Source organism: Zeugodacus cucurbitae, chromosome 2 (assembly GCF_028554725.1).
Source record: "Zeugodacus cucurbitae isolate PBARC_wt_2022May chromosome 2, idZeuCucr1.2, whole genome shotgun sequence".
In the NCBI taxonomy this organism is placed as follows: domain Eukaryota; kingdom Metazoa; phylum Arthropoda; class Insecta; order Diptera; family Tephritidae; genus Zeugodacus; species Zeugodacus cucurbitae.
In genome coordinates, this window is record NC_071667.1 from 9,968,380 (window position 1) to 9,979,955 (window position 11,576).

General features: G+C 37.9%; 1 protein-coding gene across 1 annotated transcript; it reads left to right on the plus strand.

Annotated features, from left to right (window-relative positions):
- Positions 1-3,569: 3,569 nt before the first annotated feature.
- LOC128919844 (uncharacterized) lies at positions 3,570-5,550 on the plus strand. The gene is made up of 3 exons (XM_054225309.1): positions 3,570-4,091; positions 4,165-5,340; positions 5,443-5,550. Exons 1-3 carry the CDS (start codon positions 3,570-3,572, stop codon positions 5,548-5,550), a joined length of 1,806 nt encoding a protein of 601 aa, XP_054081284.1.
- Positions 5,551-11,576: the final 6,026 nt, after the last annotated feature.

An 11,576-nucleotide genomic window follows, 5' to 3' on the forward strand; every position in this document is an offset into this window, starting at 1 on the left:
TCACAGTTGCTCTGAATTTCACAAGCTGTCACATCACACACATGGCAGCTATCATGGACAACACAATGACATAGGGCTTACAGAAAATGAAGTCGTAGATATCATTACCTCAATGCGTGCTAGACGTACCATGTACCGTTACTCGCAAGGATACATGATATGCTTAGTAATTCAAACGATGTGATTAGAAATCATAGAGCTGCTGCAACAGTGTCAAATGCGTTTGCGACCAATGATTTCCAATTTTGCATATGCATATAAACGGACATATGCATGTGTATATATATGTATTTGAAGCATATACATGCGTTTTAATTAAGAAATTTATAAATATTTCAAAAAAAAATTGTAAAAAAACATCATTTGGAATGGAATATGCTGTTAATTAAAAAGAGTTCAGTTTGACAATCTTGTGGCAACACTGAAAAGTGCATACAAAATTTAAACCGAAAATAACAGTAATTCCAAATGGCAATGGTTGTCGTTGTTTTTGTTGCATATTTGCACATACATTTTGACGCTTGCATTCATGTAAATCTATAGCGTTTGCCTTTTGCATACCAAGCATATTGATGCGGAAAAACTGGAATACTGCCTGCCGCTCCAATGCGTCCAGCAAGCGCGCAGCAACTGCTAGCCATGCCAATGGTGTTGGCAGCGAAGAGTTGTGGTAATATTTGTGGCAAACAAACACTTTACGGGAAGTGCTTAGTGCGTTGCAGCTGGTTGGATATGTTGCGGCTATGGTCGATACTACTACTAGAACTCTATACTAAACCGGGAAACGGCCAACATAGTGCTGATTCTATAATGTATGTCTTATATGCGCACACATTTTAACATATCTGCAGCGTTTTCTGCAGCTTTATCGTTATATTATAGCGACGCCGTCCATTAGTGTAATTCATTTTGCTGAAACTTTTTGCCTATCGTTCCATATGAGACGCGTATGTGACCCATGTACGCATACACATTTACGATATTTTACATTTTAATAAATAATTAAATTATAATGTATTGTGTAATGTTTAAAAAATAGCGTTAATTACTATTTTATCGGTCAGCACTTGTAGTGAACGCTGCATTGCACTTAAAAATGTTACTCATACGCCGTGGTGGTCCTCCACTAAACAGCTAAAATACACATTTCATTTAATAAAAATTGTGGCAGCACAAATTCTCATGAATTTCCACGTAGAAAATTCTGGCCCAAATATTGACACACAAATAAAAAAAAAATCAGCATAGCTTTCAATAAATGTTTTGCTTTTGTCAGCTGTTTTAAATGCAGTATTTTTTCACCGTAGCAGCTGCGTGATTTATTTGCGCCTTTGTGTATAGACGTAGCATGACGGTTGTGGGTATTTGGATTGAATAAAGGTATTTGTATTCTGTTGAATGGTAGGTTGTTCAACAATATTCGAAAGAAAAGAAAAAAATAACAAAAAGGTTCAAACTGTGTTTTATGACAATAGCAACAAAGGCGAAGCTGAGCCGAGTGACTACTAAGAAATGTGGATTTATGTTGTTTATCTATTATCAGTGACAATATTTCTAGGACACTTCATTATTTATGCATAATTCTTTATATATAAGTAGATTTGCATCAATAACAGGCGTAAACACGTCGCTTTCGATTTCATTTAGTTGAAAAAGATGTAGGGCATAGTATTCTATTAAGCGGATTTTATATTTTTTTATATTACAACGATATAAATCAAGGTTATCAGGCAGATTATGCAATCCGAGTGAAAGTGAAAATTAAAAAAAAAATGTGTAATTTGAAAAGTAAAATCGAAATTCAGTAAACCAAATATACCAAATATCGGATTGAATGTGAATTTGCTTGAGTTTCACTCGGAAGTGAATTACAGAACCTGCTAATCATATATCGATATTGAATGAGTCTGACATTTTAGAAGTGTTATTGCAGGCTTCTATTTTTTAAGTTTTAGAACTTCTATATTTGTAGTATCCTAACGCCATATATACAAGCGCAATATGAATAATGTAGAATGTAGTGTCAAAAAACTGTATGCTACAAATTATACAGCCCTTCACGGTTGACACTTTGAATTGCTGCACGCATGCTTACTTGCAACACAAATTGTGGCAGATAAGCTGACAAGTTTACGCGCAACCATGGAGTCATATTTGTGTACGATCAGTCTATCAGAGCAAGGTGAATATACAAGTGTGTGATATACGTATATATGTATATTTTGAAACCTTACGAGGAAGAAACTTTAAGTTGTATATGTATATGTGATAGCTGCTGGGACTTGAAATCTACAGCAGTTAAAATATTGCAAGGTCTGCTTGTTATATGTATCAGTGTGTATCTATATAATAGTATATACAACATATATATGGATTCTTCGTCTACACGGACTTTTGTAAGTTTTGAAAAGTATGCAATATTGCTGTCCCACTCCTGACATTCATCATCGAATTTGACATAAATACAATGCCGAGTGGAAGGTATTCAGCGCATTTGTTCCGTTACACATACATTACAGTCAGTATTTAAAATTTTCGAGAATTCCGATTTCATTTTCAAGGAAGAAACGATGAACTACGACTTTTACAAAATGAAGGCAATCTAGACCCACCGCAATATTTACCAAAGAACTGGTATTGTCACATGTTTCTCCTTTCAAATATCACAACGAAGTGTGTGTTTCACCATTTTAAATTTCATTGATGCGTATGATATATGAAGTATCCAGTACAGACATCCAAAACAATTTCATGCAACATGATCCCAAATATAGGCAACATTTCTTATTGAAGACACACATCGTGTACGACGATGATATGATTAAATTTATAAACGATATCCACATACTGAAACATGGTTTTGAACTTTTGCCAAATCAAACCAAATTAGTTTTTAAATGCCACCAAAATCAAAGTCATTCATAATCTGAACGTGTGAGTCCTACATATTTAAAATCTCAGCAATTGGTTTATTTTCTTATATATGTGGCGATACCCACATTTAACATTTCATATAATTTATATAAAGCGATCACTTACAGGTTAATATTAAGATCATTTATATTAGCACTACTAAAGGTTAAGTTATCCTACATTTCACTTCACCTTGTTATCCTACATTCTACTTTACCTTGTTATCCTAAGAGTTACACTATTGCTATCTCTCTTACGCATAGTAATTAAGCAATTACATTAATACATTATAAGTAAGCATATTAACAGCATCCTCACCTGTTACCTTTACTATAAGTTAACTAACGCTAAGCTATTCAACAATCAGTTGGATTTTGGTTATCACGTCGCCCAGACGTGTAATAATAAAGAACCATTTACCACAATTGGTGACCCCGACGTGATGACTTTAGTAGTCACCTTGGACTAACAGTGGAACAACAGTAAGCAGCCCGTTACCGACAACCGGCCACGCCACTAAAGGTGAACGTAACCTAAAGTCACATCACCCAACCAACATTTCGCAGCGTTTTTCATCAACCATCGGAATTTTGTAACTATCGTTCGCATATTTTCTTTATTTAACAATAAAACGTTTGTATTGGAAGCGAATCAATATGCCTTCCGACGATGACACACCACGTCTGCCGAAAGCATCAATATTCATGGGAAACAAACCCGCAGCAACAATTCGTGTTCCAAATTTCAACCAAGACAGACCAGGTCTCTGGTTCGCGCAGTTGGAATCACAGTTCCGGAATCATAACGTCACACACGAGGTGGACAAATTCCATCATACGATTCCACTGATTGACACGCGCATAGCAGCTGACGCTGAAGACATCATTCTCAATCCACCAGCCGACAAGCCATATCAACGATTGAAAGCCGCACTAATCGCGTGCTATTCGAAATCCAGAGAAGCAAAACTCCTCCAACTACTGGATGGTGAGTATCTTGGCGACAAAACGCCATCTCAACACCTTCGACACCTCCGAAGTTTAGTGCCAGACATAGATGAGGAGATAATACGTGTAAGGTGGCTCTCACACCTGCCCGACCAAATGCGCACGTGTTTGGTTACGCAACACACGGCCGAGCTACAGGACTTAAGCGAAGCCGCAGATCGCCTACACGAAGTACTCAAACCTTCTCAAGGGACTCACATGGCTGCAACATCATTTGCAAACAATCACGGCTCCGATTCTACAGATGTGGAACAACAATTCGCTCACATTACAAAATGTCTTCAGAAGCTTCTGGACAACCAACAAACTACTGGGCGAAAACGCTTTCGCTCACAACACAGCAACAGAAGAAGATCAATTTCTCCTGCTAATTCAACCAACAACACGTGTTGGTACCACAAAACGTTTGGCAACCTCGCTCAAAAATGCACACCAGGTTGCAAACAAGCGGGAAACGCATCAGAGAGACGTTAGCGGCGGAAAGCGCCTCTCTACCACCATCGTACCGCCTCTTCATCACGGACCGCCAGTCTCGCACACAATTTCTAGTGACACAGGCTCCGAAGTCTCAGTCTTCCCACACAAACAACAACCAAATTCGAAGATGGCGACCGGCTACCAACTCATCGCAGTTAACGGAACACCCGTTAATACATTCGGTGTCGCAACAATCGTTCTCAACATCGGCCTTCGCAGAACGTTAACATGGCGCTTCATACTGGCAGATGTCTCGAGCCCGATCATTGGCGCCGATTTACTTTCGCACTATGGTCTACTCGTCGATCTTAAAAATCAACGACTTATCGACGAAATCACTCGACTGTGCACCTCAGGTACAACCAGAAGCGTGACTGTACAGTCGATCAAATTTCAACAGCCGGATCAATCATCAGGATATTGGCAACTGCTAGCCGAATTTCCTAAAATCACTCGTCCCGATGGTGCACCAACACAAGTTACACATACAACGCAACATCATATCAAAACAACACCTGGTACTCCAGTCAGTAGTCGAGCTCGGCGATTAGCTCCCGATCGACTTAAAATTGCAAAAGCAGAATTCCAGAAGATGATAAAGCTGGGCATAGCAAGACCATCAGACAGTCCATGGTCATCCCCACTACACCTCGCGCCAAAGAAGTGTGGCGAATGGCGCCCATGTGGCGATTACCGTCGCCTCAATGAACGTACCATACCAGATCGATATCCAGTTCGATGCCTAGAAGATTTCACCGCAAATTTACACGGTACATCATGTTATTCAACAATCGACCTGATTCGTGCTTTCAACCAGATTCCAGTAGCCAACGAAGACGTTCATAAAACGGCTATAATCACACCGTTTGGTCTATTCGAGTTTCCATTTATGACATTTGGACTCCGAAACGCAGCTCAGACCTTTCAACGGTTCATCGACGAGGTAACTCGAGATTTACCGTTCGTCTTCGCATACATTGACGATCTACTAATCGCATCTGCAAATGAAACCGAGCATTAACAACATTTACGCGTCGTATTTCAGCGCCGTCAACACTACGGTTTAGTCATCAATACAACAAAAACAAAGCTAGGTCTCAAAGAAGTCGAATTCCTCGGGCATACCATTTGCCCATGGTATAAAACCACTTGAGGAACGAGTCAAAGTCATTGCGGACTACCCTCGTCCTTCAACAATCACCAAGCTACGCAACTTCATTGGTACAATAAACTTCTATCGAAAATTCATCAATCACGCAGCAAGTTTATTAGCCCCACTTAATAAGCTACTCGAAGGACCTAAAATCTGTGGAAAAACTCCGATTCACTGGATCACAGAACTCGAAGACGCATTTTCGAATTGTAAGAAAGCACTAGCTAATGCAACGCTCTTGGCACACCCGGATAACAACGCCGAGTGGGCCATCTTCTCAGACGCATCTGAAAGCGGAATAGGTGCCGCTCTCCAGCAACGGATTGACGAACACTGGCAACCACTCGCCTTCTTTAGTCGCAAACTCGCAACATCTGTTCAAACGATCAACATACGATCGTGAACTCAACGCAGTCTACGAAGCAGTACAATATTTCAGGCACATTTTTGAGGGACGACACATCGTAATCTACAAAGATCACAAGCCCTTAATACATGCATTCAAACAGAAGCCTGAACGCGCATCACCATGGCAATTTCGACGACTCGATTTCATTGGTCAGTTTACCACCGACATACGGCACATATCGGATCGAACAACATCGTTGCGGACGCCTTATCTCGAGTTGACGCCATGCACACAGCAATCACATCAGAAGAACTTGCAACTGCACAAGCTAACGATGCAGAACTTCAACAACTACTCCACAGTTCTAACACTCCACTTGAGCTACGCAAAATTAAGAGTAATACCACGGACACTACTGTATACTGTGACATATCTACAGGTACAACTCGTCCATTTGTTCCACAACCATTAAGACGACGAATTTTCAACACTCTACACTCAGTTTCACATCCAGGTCGTCGAGCTACTAGACGTCTCATTACGCAAAGATACGTTTGGCCATCAATGAACAAGGATTGCATCACTTGGACCAAAGAATGTATTCAATGTCAACGAAACAAAATTTCTCGACATACATTCTCACCTAAGCAAATTTTCAACCACCTTCACGTCGATTCGAACATATTCAGATAGATTTGGTGACACTTCCTCTATCAAAAGGACACACCAAATGTCTAACAATTATCGACAGATTTACACGTTATCCAGCAGCCTCACCTCTGATTGACGGCTCAGTCGACCGAGTAGCACACGCACTCATGCAAACTTGGATATCCTACTTTGGAATCCCACTTCGCATAACCACCGATTTTGGAGGACAATTCGAGTCAGACCTTTTCAGGAAACTCGCTGATCTCCTTGGCTTCAAACATCAACGCACAACGAGTTATCATCCACAATCAAACGGACTTATCGAACGTTTTCATCGACAGTTAAAATCATCTCTTCTCTGCCACAACGAAAGTTGGTACGATGCACTCCCAGCAGTTCTCCTTGGACTACGTGCAGCATTTAAAGAAGACGTTCAAGCCACTCCAGCAGAAATCGTTTTTGGTGAGTCAATTCGACTCCCAGGTGATTTTTTAACACCATCAACTCATACCATCGAAGCACCTGAACTCGTTAAAACGTTACGAAAAGCATTTCAAAATCTTTCACCTACTCCTGCTTCTCGTCATACTCGAGAGAAAATATTCATTTCGAAGGATCTCGGAAACTCAACACACGTCTTCATTCGTAACGATAAAGTCAAACAATCATTTTCATCACCATATGACGGACCATTTCCAGTCATGGAGCGATTTGAGAAATACTACAAAGTACTACTTTATGGAAAACCAACACACATTTCCATAGATCGGCTAAAACCAGCATTCATTTGTAGTGACGACATCGAACATCTAAATCTCAATCCGTCTGGAAATATCAACAACATCAATCCTAATCCTTCTACTACAACACAAAGACATCGAAAAAGAGTACGCTTCAAAACTCCTACATAAAACAAAAAATCACTTGTATGATTTTCTTTTTTTCCAGCAGGGGAGATATGTGGCGATACCCACATTTAACATTTCATATAATTTATATAAAGCGATCACTTACAGGTTAATATTAAGATCATTTATATTAGCACAACTAAAGGTTAAGTTATCCTACATTTCACTTCACCTTGTTATCCTACATTCTACTTTACCTTATTATCCTAAGAGTTACACTATTGCTATCTCTCTTACGCATAGTAATTAAGCAATTACATTAATACATTATAAGTAAGCATATTAAAAGCATCATCACCTGATGCTTGTCACTGTTACCTTTACTATAAGCTAACTAACGCTAAGCTATTCAACAATCAGTTGGATTTTGGTTATCACGTCGCCCAGACGTGTAATAATAAAGAACCATTTACCACATATATACATATGTATATATGTCTTCAGTTTAAGCAATTGTGTTCATTATCTGTCCCATATTTCGCAGTAAAAGATGATTTTTCCTTTTATTTTTTCCGAGTTGATTTCTATGTTGTTCTCTCTGTCTTGTTATTTTTTTTACCAACTTCGCAAATCTTCGGAAAAAATATAAGCATTTCTTACTTTAGCTACCTGTCACTCTAATAAAAAAAATGGGAGCAGCTAATAATTTCTACGTGACTACTGTATAAATAATAAAGTACATATAATGCCAGGAGTTGTGGCTATTACTACGTTCGTCGCTTAAATTAGATTTAATAGTCGCAAATACGCAACATCATTGCATAATGGCGACAATGATGTATTTACTCTGAATTTTTTATTATTTATGTTTATGCGATAATTGTTGCAGACACAATAAATTTATGCAATTTAACACATTAAATTTATTTAACCACAATCTATGTACACTTCCCGTTTGCTTGAATGGCCTGAGCGTCTGCAACAAATTACAATCATTGCGCGTTCTGCCGTCCCGTTTGGCGCGCGGCTTAAGTTTGTGACAATGTCGTATAATTTAAGCCAAATAACGTGTGAAAGCGCTAAACTTTTGCACGCAGCGTTAGTCAGGCGCATTTGACAAGTCGTCAATGACTCATCGCTTAGTTTCATTTCCAAGTTGCATTGAAATACTTTTGAGGGGCATTCGAGTTGACATTTGGCTTCCATTTGTGTGTTGAAGTGCGGTGACATGAAGTGTGAAGTCGTACAAACAAAAGTAGTGTCGGCGCTATTACTAAAGTAGACGCTGTTGGTCGTTGCAATTGCTGTTGGCATTTGGCGCTCTTGCTGTGGCACTTGAAGCTGTGCGCGGTGTAATGCTAAAATCAATTATATGTTGACAAACACTTAAATGTGCTTGACATTTACCGCGACATGAAGTTGGCGAATCAACAATAATTTCATGAAAACAATAACAATGGAAGATTGTCTATATAATAATATCTTTAGGTATATTTCAGTATAACAAGTACATAAGAAACCGCTAAGTGCAGGGGAAAGAAGTTAAGTATCTTGAGGTGTCTAGAATGATTTACTAAATGGAAAATTTGGTGTCTTCAATCGTTATTATAAGGCGAGATAGTTCAGATATTTGCTTTGTCCTCCTAAAAGTTATATAAAAATCCGCATATGCCTTCGCCAACTACGAAAATTCTGGATACCTAACTAAACTAAAAACTAAATATTGTATATTAGTATATCACTTATTAACTGATTCTTCACTTAAATATGCTTCTTTTCTCATTCTGCAGTCCGAAACGCTATAAATCCTCTATCTTTCAAAGTAACATTAAAATTCTGTGAACATACATATCTTACAATTATATAATTTGTACATATGTAAATACTGTTGTATATATAATACGCATGTTGTGCTGTATGTCTCGCAGAATGTTCATGTCGTCAAGGTTGACCACAAATTAAATTACACAGTAGTGTGTAAAGCATAAGTCTCAAAGTCAACAGCAATGACAATGAGCTCACCAGCCGAACAAAATGTAGACCACAGTAGCAGTTGGGGTAAGCCAGCTGAAGTTGGCTGCGAAAGCGAAAAGTGAGCGAGAGTCAGGAAGAACGCTATGTATATAAATGCTGCACACGCACGCAAAGGTGGACTGAGCAATGGATTTGTTCGGGATTTGCGTTGCTCAGCGGATTGAAAACGACACATTTTTCAGTCATCAACGACATGGAAAAATCTCAGTTAATTGCTCGGCTGTATGATCTAGCGGTATCTATAGTAGCTTCCACTGCTTATGAGCATATCCTGGCTGTATGTGTGTCTCCATGTATATGTGAATAGAAGGATTAGCTTGTAGTCACCATTGTAATTCCTTAAATGTTTGCTCCCGTTAAATGTTTACCGTGATGTTGACGAGTTTTCGCTATTGTTTGGAAAAGTTTTATTAACAGTTGTCGACTCTTAGCTTAATTAGGGTCTCTTAAAATAATACCAAGCACTTAGCGAGGAAAGCGTTTAAAGCACAGACCATAAACGATTGTTATTTTAAATTATTTACAAGCATTTTTAATTATATTACCTTTTGTCGGTTATATTACTTTTTGCATGTAGGTATGTTTACCCTCAAATATCCGCTGATTAATTGACTGATTGTCGTTCACCTCTTTATATTGCTTTTGCCACGGCCGAGTTAAGTACTCGTAGCCTTTCGGCTTCATTCAATATTATTAACTGAGTCGCATGGTAGTTCTCTGCGGCAAGTGCTTAGCAGACCAACTAAAGCTTTTCATAGCTTGTCCTTTTAACTCTGCAATTTGTTGGGAACGAAAAGATATTTACATATAAATATATAGCTGTAGTTAGTATCGGGGATATATAATATTCGCGCAACATTTGCTAACCTTAAAGAGATTTTCGGAAGGTTCATCGGCTTGTTGAAAGCTATAAGTATAGCAAACTTTAAAAATATATGAATATCGGTGAAACATTAAGCAAAAACTTATAAGATGTGCATCTTTGATAACATTTATGTTTAATGGTACTGCGCCTAAATGTAGGCATCGTATTTATTTGTATTACCTTTGAACTTATTTAAATTTTGAATATTTGAGCATTTAACAAATTTATAATGAAAATCGCTTCAAAATATTTATAAATAAAAAAGTTTCAGAAATAAAATAAAAGCTTTCAAAGCGTGTCACTGTAATTATGAAGTGGCTGTAGGCAATTTAGTGTGAAGTTGCAAAATAGTGTCAGTTGGAAAGGTAAACAAAGGAAGAATTGCTGAAGTATGGAATGCATTGTTATTGTAGGGACACACATTGTTATTGTAAGCAATTACTACTCGGGGTGATGGGCATTTTTTCGCCGCTGTTGACTGTCGTGAAAAAGAGGTGCTGACAAGTGCAAAAAAATTCTGACTATGTTGGACTGCCTTAAATAATAAATATGAGCACGTCGCTACTGTAAATATACATCTATATAATATACATACAGATGTGGGTGCTTCTTTGCACAGTTTTAAAGTACCAGAGTAGTTGCTGACGGCGTTGCTGAATACTTAAGTGCCTGATTGTTAGGGAGTACACATTAAATGGTGTCATAGATGGTTTCTTTCAACAAATATGATTATGCGATTTATATACGTTCGAGTTTGTATGAAAAATCAAGTAAAATAGAAACTTTTTTATAGTCTTCATAAAAAACACCTAATATATTTCCATACGTTGCTGTTGAAATTATTTTCTTGAAAATATTGCATTAATATTTAATTCTATCTCCTGTTATCTACAAATTTCTCCAGCTCTCACCATTTCCGGTCTTCTTTCCACTTTGTAGAGTGCGTAATTATTTAAGTTGATGCTTTTCCGCTTCTTATTTTCGTAAAAAGCGTGAATAGAACATGTACAAAACAAAATGCTCGTAGAAACAACAAGTCTGTTGGTTGACGGATGCGTGCCTTATAAAAGTTTTACGAATGGAAGTTACTTTCGCAGAAAAATATTTCAACAGCATCGCTTAAACAGGAAATGTCAAAACTTATTTTACAACAACAATAATTTAGAAGTGAAATGTGTTTTTCACGTATAATCACATCAAATTTGAATTTAATAATAAAAGCATTGTTTTGCATTTTAACAAATAATAATAAATTAATAATAATTAGAATATAACCATT